This window comes from Strigops habroptila, chromosome 17 (genome assembly GCF_004027225.2).
Source record: "Strigops habroptila isolate Jane chromosome 17, bStrHab1.2.pri, whole genome shotgun sequence".
Taxonomy (NCBI): Eukaryota; Metazoa; Chordata; class Aves; order Psittaciformes; family Psittacidae; genus Strigops; species Strigops habroptila.
The window spans coordinates 3,556,637-3,570,080 of record NC_044293.2 but is presented as its reverse complement, the minus strand read 5'-3'; the positions used below and the strand labels follow the sequence as shown (position 1 = coordinate 3,570,080).

Here is a 13,444-nt window from a genome sequence, read left to right as displayed (position 1 = left end):
GTGTTAAGTGTCCTGGTGGTATTTGAGCCCTGTTGTCTGTTTAATTGCAGAGAAGATGCAGAGGCACCCAAGGCCCATCTGGTCAAGCCCAGTTCCTCTTCCTCTGGTTCCAGGAGCTCACGCTCAGGTTCCTCCTCAACCAGGTCGACAGCCAACAGTGCCTCTCGCAGCCAACGGACTTTGTCGACGGAAGCTACTCCCCATATAACTCCTCCCCAGTACAGCCAGAGGGAGGCAGAAGGGAAAGAAACTGAGCCCAAGAAAGTCGACTACACCAACCTGATGAAGATGGGAGCGACGCTGGTCATGGTGCCGGCCCAAAGCCGAGCGTTCCAGACAGTGTGACTGCTCACCAGCTGTCTGGAGACTCCTGCTGTCCAGAAACACTTCACATACCACCAGCCACATAGGAATTGTTAGGTTAGCTAGTTATCTTCCTGGTCAGCTTAACTTTAATCACTTGTGATCATTCACACCACAGGGAGCCCTCCCACTCGACTCTTTCTTACATCTTCCAGCACTGAGGTTCTGATAGAGAATTATTTTCTGAAGAAAGATGCATTTGAGGGAAAAAGGAGGCTTCTTTTTAAATTATCTTTGCTGGAAATACACCACCGAGCATTTTAGAACTACAACAGTGAAGTGCTGTAGAAATGAAATGAAGCCAAACCTCAGGACTCTATAAAAGGGATCAACAGAGACATAAAGACACATAATATTCCAGAGAGGTTTTTGAGGGAAAGTCTCTTGTGCTGGTTTTGGAGAACTTTCTCAAAGATGCGTTGTCTCACCTGAAGATTTTGGGGCAGACTCTCAACCTCAAAGGGGACTGACAGGCACTTCATGTCTTCTGCATTCAGTCTTCTAGTGAAACACTTTTGGAGGCTGTAACTGAAGTGGAAATGAAAGAATCACTCCAAACAATCAAGAGATGCAGTATTAAGGCATGTGTCTGAACTAACTTCTGTGCTAAAGAGAAAGGACCCTTTATGTCAAGGAAACAGAGGTGCTATAATTGCCAAATAAACTTACTGGTGCACCCAGAGAGATACGGCCAAGTGCCTGACTCTGCTTGTATGGTCAGCACTGCAAACCTACAGTAACTCCTGCCACTGGAGTGGTATCTGTGACAAATGAGCCTTAGCGTGATGAGAGTCGGGCACTGAATCCAGAATGAAAGTGGTACCTCCAACTGAGGGCCACTAATCAACCAAAAAGCCTGGACGAAGCATTTGGAAGCTACCTTTGCTATCGCCAGGCTGTGAATTCACCAGTTTTGGGGTGAGCCATGCTGTAGAAGCCTTACAGAGAGCTCTTCCCAAGACTGAACAAACAGCATACTTGAGCTGACCTTCAGGCATCCAGGTAAGACTGAAGGATAGAGCGACAGAACACATAGCAAGGAAAACACACCAGGGACAAGTAAACAAGCACAATGCTGCTTCCGTTAGAACATATTTGTGTGCGTTGTCCCATTTACACACCAAGGAACAAAAAGTCTTACACGTCCAGCTGAAGGCCAATAGGAAATGATGGGAGATAGGAACAGGCTTCCTCTGGAGGCAGGTGCCATACCTTTATCATTGATATTTTCCTCTGAAGGACTTGGCTCTGGCTACACACCAGACACTGAGCTTGTAGGTTCTAGATTCTTGTATTCCTGGACTGATGATTTTCTATTAAATAAGGTTTGGGGTTGTTTAATCTTCATTTGAAGAGGGAAATTTTCTCTAATTTGTGGAATGAGTCTACAAGAAATGGCTCAGCATAGACTAACCGCACATCTATAATTCTTTCACTCCAGGGACTATAATTCATCTCCTTTCCTGACCAAGACCCAGAATTCTATCTTTGCTTGAGATCTTAGACAATCTGATCAAAGCCAAGCCGTGCTTGGGCTACTTCTGCATGGGAAACAGTTTTCAAACTTGCCCTATCCTATGTGAGAGCTTCTTTTCCTAGGAGCAGCCACTCATTTCCACCACATGTACAAGAATTTCGCTTGCTTCTCTACCCCAGAGTCAACCTCACTACCTTTAGCAGGACCAAGTGTCTGTGGTGCCTCTGCAGTTGCTCTTTTCCTGGACCCCAAAGGCTTAAGCACCCCAAAGTGCTTATAATGTACTCCAGACCTGGGAAGATCCCAAAGACCATGAGCAGGACTGCTCAAGTAGTTTGTGGCTTCTTGTATGGTTGCTTTATTATGTTCAATGTTACCTGAGTTGCATCTGAGGATGCTTATTCTATGCACATAAAACCAGGAGTGCTTTTCTCAGTAAAGAATACATGCCTGAGCAACCAGAAGCTTATTACCACAAAATAAGGGTAACAGTTGAGCTGGTTACAGCCTGAATACCAAAATGCTGTAGGTTAGCTTTGAGTCACTTGCAATTAGTGACTGTGGTCTAGAGGCCACTTGCTGCCGGCTAGGATTTGCCCAGCCTGCTCCTGGCAATCTCTTTCCTTTGGGAACAGGCTGTAGGACGGATCAGTGGCAGCCCTCTCCTGGTCCCCAATTTTCTTGGAGCAAAGAAGTCGCTCCTTGTTATATGAGCTATCTGTCTCATTGCATGGGATGGAATGTTTATGGACCATAGTGAAAAGGTAGTCGGAAGCAATTGCTGAAGCCTGGTGTGTGGGATCATTCCTGGCTGTTCCTAGCCATGTTGGGAAGCAGGCAGTACATGTGCCCCCTATCCAGGCATGGACAGAGTGCCCTGTATATAAACCATGTTGGGAAAAGCACCGTGGCCTTCTCCTGCCATGGAACAAAGATGTGTGGCCCTGGTTAGAAAACATGGATTGGAAAATCACTGCGGTGCTTTTGAGACCACACATCAGTGATCTCACAGGTGAACACAAAGACAATTCTGCACTTCAGGTGCTAGCATGAAGCCCAAGGGCAAATGTTCATTACTCAAAGGGAATACAAGAAAGAGATCGTTTCAAAGGTATTTTATTATCAAAGGGACACTTTCTGAGCTCTGGATGATACCATCAGGAGCTGCACAAGGGAAGCAAATGAACTGTAAGCCAAACTCTATTTTGTAAAATAGTGTACTTAAAGCATTTACTGTCATATACCAGTTATTACTAGTGTGATTAAATGCATACAATGCTATGTAGCTTTCTTTTGTTTCTCAGCAGCTAGACTAAGCTTTCATCTCTTCTACCTGCTATAATTGGTGTACTTGTACTGTGTCTGAACAACTCAGAGGAAAGCAGATATTTATTATTGATTCCTTTGAATCAATTATTTCTTTTATGGTTTTTTTTGTTTGGTTGTTTTATAAATAAATGTGCTGCAGCTGAAATGCTACAGCTCAACTAAACCTGTACTAATGCTCCATCTTCTGTGGTGTTAAATGCTGTCAAGGTTATCCATGTTATCCAAGGATAAAAGGAATGGCGTCAAAAATACCATTTCTAAGCTATGTGTGTGTTTGTGTAGAAAGTGTGGGGAAGCTGGTCTTTTTCCTGGGTATTTTTTTCAGTCTAAATTATATGACATGGTATGAAATACGTAAAATATTGAAGTAAATGGTGTTTCGAGTTCCATGCAGCTATTTTACCTGAGATATTTTGGCTATAGAAGGACGTAGATACTTCAAGCTAACAGGATAAATAGTGCCAGCGCAGACACAGCTCATACACAAACCTCTGGCGATGCTGCCCTCCCATTCCCACATCTGCACCCTTACTTCTGAACCACAGTGAAACCCTGAACAACTCGGAGCTGTGTTCAGACAGTTTAAATCTTCTCTAAGCATTCTGAGGACAACCATTTTGAACAAGCCAACAGGAATCTCCGGTCAGGGAGGTGTAGGGGAACTAAATGTGACTGTGGTTGATTTCTCTTGCTGTGGTTTCAGCCTTCTTTCCCCTGGGGGTGTTTTGTGCAGAGGTCTCCCAACATCAGCAATCGTCTTAACTGAAACCTGGGAGGGAGAATTGCAACATAATTACCCAGCATGTACAACAAAACCCAGTGGTCTCATAGGTGTGTCCTTCTGTCTAGCCCTGATTCATGAGGAAACACTATTACTTGCTCTTGATGGCACCTGAAATCCTGATGAGGCGATACACATTTTGAGAGGAGTTGTGCAATTGCATGCTCTTGTACAGTATCGGGGATCTTGGGTTATTTTTAACTTGGATCAGTTTGTACCGACATATTGAAGGGCGGAGAACATGGTGGGAAAGGGAAGGGATCTCCTTGGAAGAGTGTGATTTTCAAGCTTCAACCGGGAAGTGCAGATCTAAGTGTTGTATAAACAACAGATGAACAGGAAGCATGTCTTTGATAATCTCCACTCTTCCCAATTCTGTTTTAAACCCTTAAAGGAGAAGCAGTGCTTCATCTCTGATGTACTAAATCAGCTTCAACAACCAACCATCATAGGATCACTATGGAAAAGCCTCTCCACAGAATACTTGTCACTGTCCAGCCCTCTGCGCCTTCATTCTTCTGATAAAATGAGCTACTTTTCTCTCAGTTAGCAGCCTTTAGTTTCTAATGTAATGAGTCATTTGCCAAACTGCCCTCCTCCCTGCACTGACTCACTGTTGTTTTAGGCTGCCTTCACTTGCTATCAGTCTGCTGGGTGAGGGATGGCTGCACATCTAAATGTCGCTATTTAATTTCGAGATGCAGGTAGCGCTATTCTTAGGTCCTGCTGAAACCCTGCCCATGACTTGAAATAATAGAACCAAAAAGCAATCCCTTGCTTACCAGCACAGCTCCCATGAGACTTGGTGTGTGATGTATTGATGCATGTTAGCACTGCGTGCCTGAAGCATCTCCCATGCAGCATGGGAATCTGTACTCCGGACAGGGTGGAGTGTGCTCTGCATGCTGTACCTGGTCAGATACGGGCTGAGGGTTCCTATTGACTGCCCTTATCTTTAAAGGCAAAGGAGAGTGACAGTTAGTGCTTTACGATATGAAGCCCTTCCTTTTCCTGCTGCACCTCCTGTCTCTAGCTTTGTACACCCAAGTTCCAAATGATACTTCCTGTTGTCACCCAAAAGTCCTGGTTCAGGTTCCAGCCCTGTGTGTGTGCAAGGAGTGACATCCCATAGGATGGCATAGGAAGCCATGTGGCAGTGAGAATCTGCATGTTTGTGGTCTGATAACAGGTTTCCGGCCTGGGTAACTGTGTCACGTTCACTATTAGAGGTCACTGAAGGAGATATTAATGCTTATCTGTCTCGGGGTGCAGACGCGCACACAGCAAGGTATCACAAAGGATGCACAGTCGCTTGTTTGGGACAGATTTGTTGGTGTGGTGTCCTTCCCACCCCTAATACTGGACTTCAGGCAGTTACCAAGAGTGTTCTCGTCTAAGGCCAGCCCTGAGAGTGCCAGAATTGCTTTTCCATGGAGTTCTTACCCCTGGTTGTAGATGTTTCTTTGCCCTTTTCCCACTGTTTATGCTCCCAAAGGCTGCCCAGGGCACGGTTTTATATAGCCCTCCTCCCAGCAACTCCCTCTGACTGTTCCACCCCATGTTTTACACTGTGTAAACATTTAATGCAACCGATAGCACTCCTGTTGGAGCCTGACCTTATGGGATTTATGACCTCTGACCAGCTTTCAGCACAAGGTGCTGAGACCAGACCAATGTCCGCAGTGTCCATCTGCTCACTTGATCCCCCAGGGCGAGGAAGAGTTTTCCACCATGCAGAGCCTCCGTTTCCATTCTGATGGAGTCACTCATGCTGAGAGCACGCACTGACCGGGTGTCACCCTGTCCCTCAGCTCGGTTCAGTGCATTAGTGCCGATTATGGATAAGGAGACTTCAGATGGATTAAAAAGCAGGACTTGGAGGATGGGTTCTGCTTTGTGGAGTAACTGATGCTGCCCTAAACCCACAAACATGGTTTTCTCTGCCTATTAGAGAACAAGGGTGAGGGAGAAATAATGGAACCATGCCTTTTTCCTTGTTAAAGCGAACAGGGAGGATCCATGCTGCTGCTATGGATTATTCTGCAAGACATTACTGAAGCCTATGGGAAGCGACAAGCGACCAGTTGCGAGCATAGGAATGAGAAACACCATCATTCCCGAGGCAGAGGGCGATCCTCAGGGCTGCGCTCCGGGATCAGCCCTTTGCACCTCCAGCTTTGTTCCGGCTCTTTTCCGGCTGGATTTGATCCGCCTGCCGCTAATTGTGTCTAACCGGACACAGCGGTTCTGCGGAGCTGCACCGGAACAACGCTGCCGACAGCAGCTCGGAGCGTCTGGGGGCGCAGAGCCCACCCCTCGGTGCGATAGGGATAGAGATGGGAATGGGGAGAGGGATGGGAATAAGGATAAGGATAAGGATGTGAATGGGGATGCTGATAGCGGACAGCGCCGCCATTTTGTGCCGCCCCGCTCTTCCTTCCCGCGCCCTCTATGCAAATGACCCCGCCAGGCCCGCGACCCGATTGGCCGATCCCACCGCTAAGGCGCCTTCCCCCTCTCGCGCCAAATATGCAAACGAGCCCCGCGGCCTTCTACGCTCGCCGCGGTCGTCACCCGCTGGAGGGCTACCATTGGCTCCCGCTCTCGCTAAGCTCCGCCCCCCCGCCGGTTGCGGGCTGGGGTTGGGCGGGGAGGGGTGAAGAGGGGGGAAAGCGCATGAAGGTTCGAGAATACCGGCCGGCCGGCGGGCACGCCCCCTTCCTGCTGCGTCACGGAGGGCGCGGGCTCCCATTGGCGGAGAGGGCGGCGGGCTAGGCGAGCGGATTGGCTGGAGCGCCGCGAAGGGGCGGGCGCTTCTGGAAGGTTCTCAGTGGGTATTAAAGGCGGCGGGGCGGGCGGCGAGCGGTCTCATTGAGCTGCGGGGGAAACGGAGCCGCGTCGTTTGTGCGTGCCGGGGTCTGTGTGTGCCGCTCAGGTAAAGGGGGCAGGCGGTGCGGGGAGGGCGGGTAGAGCTGGCTGAGGCGCCCTTAGAGCGCCGGGATGGGGTTGGGGTGGGCGGTGAATGCGTTTAAAGCGCTGCTGCGGCGGGGTGTCTCCGTTTGCGGCGGTGATTTGCAACGCTTTGTGCGTTATTGCCCTAAATCCGCCTTAACAGCGGGTTTTTAGCCGTTTTGACCTCCGTGACCCCCGAAAGCGGCCGCGGTGTGTGTGGGGAGGGTAGGGACATAGAGGTGACTAGGCGCCCTTTTACCCCCTCCCGCGCTGGGCACGCCCGGGGCTGTGCGGGCATGCTGGGGTTTGTAGTCCCCGGAGGGCGGATGGAAGGGAGGGAGCGGGGCTGCGGCACCGCCGTGTGCGTTGGTTGCGGGGCGGGTCGGTGCGGCAGCGGCGCTGGGGCTGTGCCAGCGCGCACGGAGCGGCGCGGACGCCATGCCCGGCGTTTAAGATGTCCGCCGGCGGCCACGTGACCGCGCGGCGAGGTGCGTGATGGGAGTTGTAGTCGGGGGGGGGGGGTGGGACACGTGGTGGGTCGCTATGGCCGCCGGGCGCCAAGCGGTGGAGCACTTACACGTGGGGTAACAGCACTAAATAGATTCAGATCGGCTTATTTTACTCATAATCTCCTTTTTATTCACTATTTCAGACAAAATGTCGAAGGGACCAGCTGTCGGAATCGATCTTGGCACCACCTACTCCTGTGTTGGCGTGTTCCAACATGGGAAGGTGGAAATCATTGCCAACGATCAGGGTAACCGGACCACCCCAAGCTACGTGGCCTTCACAGACACAGAGAGGTTGATTGGCGATGCTGCGAAGAATCAAGTTGCGATGAATCCAACCAATACAGTGTTCGGTAAGGCTGTAGGATTTGTGTATCTCATGTACAGAAGCATGGTGATGGCAGATGTTTCCCAGTTGTAAGAATGAGAGCAGGGTTAAAGCATCGTCTTGGGGCAGTTAAAACATGTTAATTTTATTTTTAGTCTGAATAATACAACTGTGTTACTAATAGTGCTCACTAAAATAGTAAAATAGTTACTAAATAGTGCTTACTTAACTGTGGAAGTGTATGTCCTTTAGTTAAAAACTGCTGTTGCTACTGCAGGTTTTTCTTGGCATTTGGTGTTAAGGCTTTGATTAAGTGTCTTGGTCTAATTCCTAGACTGCGCTGTGGTTTATGGTACAGCACCTGTAGCATTTCTGGGGTGGCTGTGAGATGATGCTGACAAGTTCGTACATACCCAAAGGCTGAAACACGGGAGCTAGGTCTTTATAACGATTCCTGTTGTGGATGAACGTTTTTAATATGGCAAATTGTCCTTTTCCAGATGCAAAACGGTTGATCGGACGTCGATTTGATGATTCTGTTGTCCAGTCTGATATGAAGCACTGGCCTTTCACCGTGGTGAATGATGCTGGCAGACCGAAAGTGCAGGTGGAATACAAAGGCGAGACAAAGAGCTTCTACCCAGAAGAAATTTCTTCCATGGTTTTAACCAAAATGAAGGAAATCGCAGAAGCCTACCTTGGGAAGGTGAGGTTTAGGGCTTCAGTGAAGGGTAATAATCGTGTGTGTATGAGTAGTTAAGCTCCATAACTTCTTTGCTTGCTTCTTTTGTAGACTGTCACCAACGCTGTAGTGACTGTCCCAGCCTATTTCAATGACTCTCAGCGTCAGGCTACGAAAGATGCTGGAACCATTGCAGGGCTCAACGTCCTGCGAATTATCAATGAGCCAACAGCTGCTGCAATAGCCTACGGTCTGGACAAGAAGGTATGCTGTGGAGCAGTGGCTGTTTCTGATGTCCTACTAGCAAACCTGCTAAACCAGAGGTAGGGAGTGAATTGCATTACGAAAATTGATCTCTTCTTCCAGGTTGGTGCTGAAAGGAACGTTCTCATCTTTGACCTTGGAGGCGGCACCTTCGATGTGTCCATTCTGACGATCGAAGATGGTATCTTCGAGGTGAAATCCACCGCAGGTGACACCCACTTGGGTGGAGAAGACTTCGACAACCGCATGGTGAACCACTTCATCGCCGAGTTCAAGCGCAAGCACAAGAAGGACATCAGCGAGAACAAGCGCGCAGTTCGGCGCCTCCGCACCGCCTGCGAGCGGGCCAAGCGTACTCTGTCTTCTAGCACACAGGCCAGTATCGAAATTGACTCTCTCTATGAGGGCATTGACTTCTACACATCCATCACCAGAGCTCGCTTTGAAGAGCTGAACGCTGACCTGTTCCGTGGCACCCTGGATCCTGTGGAGAAGGCCCTGCGGGATGCCAAGCTCGACAAGTCCCAGATCCATGACATCGTGCTGGTTGGTGGCTCTACTCGTATCCCAAAGATTCAGAAACTGCTGCAGGATTTCTTCAACGGCAAAGAGCTGAACAAGAGCATCAATCCTGATGAAGCTGTGGCTTACGGTGCAGGTAATGACAAAATTCAGCACAATCTCCATGCTAAAACTGTTGGATGGTGGTGGTTAGACTCAGTACTACCTGAACTGAAGTCTCAGAGCAGTACTGGTGTAGGCTCTAGGCCTTCCACCTGAATCAGTAAAGCTTTTCAAAGTAGCAAGAAGCTTCCACTGACTTGCAATGATGAATCAGGTTCCAAAGCCATTCGTAGTTTCCACCAGAAGTCTACTAATGATGGCCAAAACCTTCCTTGGATGTCTGAGCGAGCCATGGGCTTAACTGGTGTGGGCAGTGTATATGGTGCAGGGCTCTAATGGTCTGTTTTCTCTCTCCCCAGCTGTTCAGGCTGCTATTCTGTCTGGAGACAAGTCTGAGAACGTACAGGATCTGCTGCTGTTGGATGTGACTCCTCTGTCTCTTGGTATCGAGACTGCTGGAGGTGTCATGACAGTCCTGATCAAACGGAACACCACCATCCCCACCAAGCAGACTCAGACATTCACCACTTACTCAGACAACCAGCCTGGTGTGCTGATCCAGGTAGGCAAGCAGCGCTGGGGTGAACTGGTAACACATAATTACAAGCCCTTGTCAATGCTTCCAGAAGGTAAATTTTGGGCTGCATTGTGTTGCTGCAGTTAGTAAGGCTTGCCAGTAAACAACCTGGTTGCTGTGATGAAAGTGATTCCAAAGCCATTCGTAGTTTCCACCAGAAGTCGAAAGACTTGTGATGGTCCAAGTACCTTCCTTGGATGTCTGAGCGACCATGTCACTTCAGGATAATAAACTCCATCATGATAACACAATATGATAATAATGTGTGGTCAAAACTTGCAACTTATTCTGCTGGTTCTTCTTGCTAGGTATATGAAGGAGAACGTGCCATGACTAAGGACAACAACTTGCTGGGCAAGTTTGAGCTGACTGGTATCCCCCCTGCTCCCAGAGGTGTACCTCAGATTGAAGTAACCTTTGATATTGATGCCAATGGTATCCTGAATGTGTCTGCTGTGGATAAGAGCACTGGCAAGGAGAACAAGATCACAATCACAAATGACAAGGGTAAGGATCCACGTGTTTCGGAGGGTGGGAAGCTGCTGTCGTCAGTTCTTTACTAACAATGGCTGACTGGAAAACTGAGCTCAAACACTGCTGTGTTGTGCAGGCCGGCTGAGCAAGGAAGACATCGAGCGCATGGTTCAGGAAGCAGAGAAATACAAAGCAGAAGACGAGAAGCAGCGTGACAAAGTGTCTTCTAAGAACTCCCTGGAGTCTTATGCATTCAACATGAAAGCTACTGTTGAAGATGAGAAGCTCCAGGGCAAGATCTCTGATGAGGACAAACAGAAAATCCTGGACAAATGCAATGAAATCATCAACTGGCTGGACAAGAACCAGGTATGTCATATTCCATGTTCAGTCAATGTTTTCACTGAGGTACCAAGAAAGCTCAGGAGGATGGAGTAGAACTGGTTGCTATGATGAAAGTGATTCCAAAGCCATTCGTAGTTTCCACCAGAAGTCGAAAGACTTGTGTTGGTCCAAGTACCTTCCTTGGATGTCTGAGCGACCACAGCTTGCAAGCATAGAGCTTTCAATTCATCCTCCTTCACATAGGCACAGCTATAGGTTGAAAGTCTCATACTCTCTAGCTTTAAATGACCTCCTGTTGCTGCAGGGGTAATGTAAGCCCCAGGAGGGATTGAATCACTAGGCAAAGCAGAAACACTCTTGCAAGTAGCCTAGTGGGGCTTTTGAAATCCATAAACCAGGTAGTGATGAATTAGCTTTTGGACTGTACCCATGTAATGAAAACAACAGATACTGAGCTGCTTTTTGTCCTCCTTTAGACCGCTGAGAAGGAGGAGTTTGAGCACCAGCAGAAAGAGCTGGAGAAGGTGTGCAACCCCATCATCACCAAGCTGTACCAGAGTGCAGGAGGAATGCCCGGTGGGATGCCTGGTGGATTCCCTGGTGGTGGAGCTCCTCCATCTGGTGGAGCTTCTTCTGGACCAACCATCGAGGAGGTAGACTAAAGATGCTGGGAGATGCATTCCACTAGCAGTTAGTATTGGAGGAACCCCAGGTTGGGGGTTAGCTTGAAGGACCCAAACCTGTAGGCACATCTGGGTATATTTTGCCAGACTAAAACTCCATAACTGAGCTGCTGTAAAAATAAAAACTTAAGATGTTAAAATTTTCTGGGCATTTTAAATACTTGAACATGTGCACAGGAGCGGAGATGAAGACCATTGCACTTTACTGTAAAACAAGTGGAAATGCAATTCATGTCCTAAAGAATAAAAACTATTTAATGGGCATCACCGTGTTTCTTCTCTCTTCAATTCTTTTTGTACATCCTGACCAGTGTGAAAGAATAAATACACTTGATGGTGAATTAAGAACTTAAACTTCTAAGAGTTGTCTTGTGGAGCTGCAGCAGCTTTTTATCCCCATGGTTTCGTAGCCCTTTCCCTCTATTTTAGGGTACCGAGTTTTAATTGCCAGTCCAGAGCTGGCTTTGTTAGGTGGCTCCTGCTTGTAATGAAAAGGGCTTAGTGGTTTGCAACCAATTCCTTCTTTGAAGTACAGAGCCACCAGCCACACACACCACCTTTCCTGTAATAAGGAGAGGACGTTACCCAAACAAACCTGCGTTAAAGGCATTGGTAAATGGAGCTGAGAAACAGCCCCCTTCTCAGACAACTTGCAGAGCTCATTGCTCAATATATAATGCCCACACTGTCCCTAACACTTCGTATAAAACCAGACTGGTTAATAGTCCTTTGGTCCTGGAAGTATTTATCAGCTCAAGCTTTCTCACCTGAGGGGAAAGTGAGTTCAGAGGTGGCTCTTCACTTACTGAAGTCACTGCTGGGAGGTGGCTTTGGGCAGCCTTGAGGGATAATAAGCAACTAGTTGTTGGTTATTAGTTACAGTATAATTAGTACATACATTGTGTTCTATGTAACACCTGCAGTATTGCTCTATTGCCGCAGTGGAGTGGCAATTTTCATTAAGTCTAGACCATAAAACAACACAATTATATAGGGGGATTATTCAGAATAATCAGCAGTTCAGTGCTGGTTATTTTTTTATGTGGATTGAAACACTTTTCCCTGAGCACTGGAAAAGAATTTAGGGATTTTCATTATTTTCTTAGCAGCAGTGCTTTACCAAAGGAGAAAAATGATTCTCTGGTACCTTGGTGCTCCTCTTCCTGCCTCAAAAGTGCCTTTTCCCTGGTTGGATGGATGGGCATGCAGACAGGAACAGCTGAGAGCATTAAATTGCATTGCATATCAGTGCAGCAGGAGGGCCCCGTTCACATGCATATGTAGGCATAGTCCAGAGCATGACACACTGTGCAAGCTGCAAGAGCTGCTGTGCCACAGTTAGTACCTTTTACTTTCTAGTCTCTCATAACAGCACTGCTCCCACTGAAGACTTGTGGAGTGGCAGTTTTCATGAAGTCCATGATTAATAAAAGGCCATAAAAATTATCACTCATATGTGATCCTTAAGTTAAAGCATCTTGTTAAGGGCATTGTCAAACACTGAAAGGCGTGGGACAGCAACCCCTCCTGAGGAAGCCTGTTCAGGGTTTGAAATGCTTATGTCCTTTCCCATGCTCCTGTCACTGAATCTTACAGAAAAGAGATTAACTCCTCCGTCTCCACATCCCTTCAGTGGGATAATCCCCTGGAGTCAGTGGCACCTCGGGGTATGGCATCATCAGCACACTTAGAATCCAGTATCCAGGTAATTGATAACAAACACCAGACAGAACAGAGCCCTGAGGAACGCAGCTGATGACTGATCCCCAGCCCTGCTGTTTGACCGGTCCTTCCCCCAGGGCACCGTGTTCCTGCTTTGCTGTCACAATGTCCTTGCGTTGCCAGGTGGCTGTTTTAGTGCTAGTAACTGGGGCTGTGGAGCCGGCGGTGCTGGCAGTGCTGGGCCACCGGATGGCAGCACCTGACCACCGAATGGCACAGAGCCATGTCTAGGTTTTACATCCATTAAATTCACATTTAATGCATTAAATCCCCCCAGAGATGTTTATGGCATTTAATTCCACCCATAATATGAATTATTTTTTCCCGTTTTCTT

At 47.9% G+C, this 13,444-nt stretch overlaps 2 protein-coding genes and 3 non-coding genes across 5 annotated transcripts in view; all 5 read left to right on the top strand.

Moving 5' to 3' along the window:
• The window catches only part of CLMP (CXADR like membrane protein), a 37,575-nt gene extending 34,454 nt beyond the window's left edge, over positions 1–3,121 (top strand). Inside the window, exon 7 of the mRNA XM_030505256.1 lies at positions 51–3,121. Coding sequence (XP_030361116.1) covers positions 51–345 — 295 coding nt within the window. The 3' untranslated portion in view covers positions 346–3,121. The remainder of the gene's footprint in view (positions 1–50) is intronic.
• Positions 3,122–6,758: 3,637 nt separating this feature from the next.
• HSPA8 (heat shock protein family A (Hsp70) member 8) lies at positions 6,759–11,655 on the top strand. Its single transcript, XM_030505255.1, has 9 exons — positions 6,759–6,885; positions 7,555–7,764; positions 8,240–8,445; positions 8,533–8,685; positions 8,788–9,343; positions 9,669–9,871; positions 10,195–10,393; positions 10,497–10,729; positions 11,182–11,655. The coding sequence occupies exons 2-9, from the start codon at positions 7,560–7,562 to the stop codon at positions 11,365–11,367; spliced, it is 1,941 nt and encodes a 646-aa protein (XP_030361115.1). The 5' UTR covers positions 6,759–6,885; positions 7,555–7,559; the 3' UTR covers positions 11,368–11,655.
• Positions 9,507–9,597, top strand: LOC115616453. Its single transcript, XR_003994298.1, has one exon. It is a non-coding gene; the product is annotated as a small nucleolar RNA SNORD14 (small nucleolar RNA).
• LOC115616455 lies at positions 9,999–10,095 on the top strand. The gene has a single exon (XR_003994300.1). It is a non-coding gene; the product is annotated as a small nucleolar RNA SNORD14 (small nucleolar RNA).
• On the top strand, positions 10,805–10,901 carry LOC115616454. The gene has a single exon (XR_003994299.1). It is a non-coding gene; the product is annotated as a small nucleolar RNA SNORD14 (small nucleolar RNA).
• Positions 11,656–13,444: the final 1,789 nt, after the last annotated feature.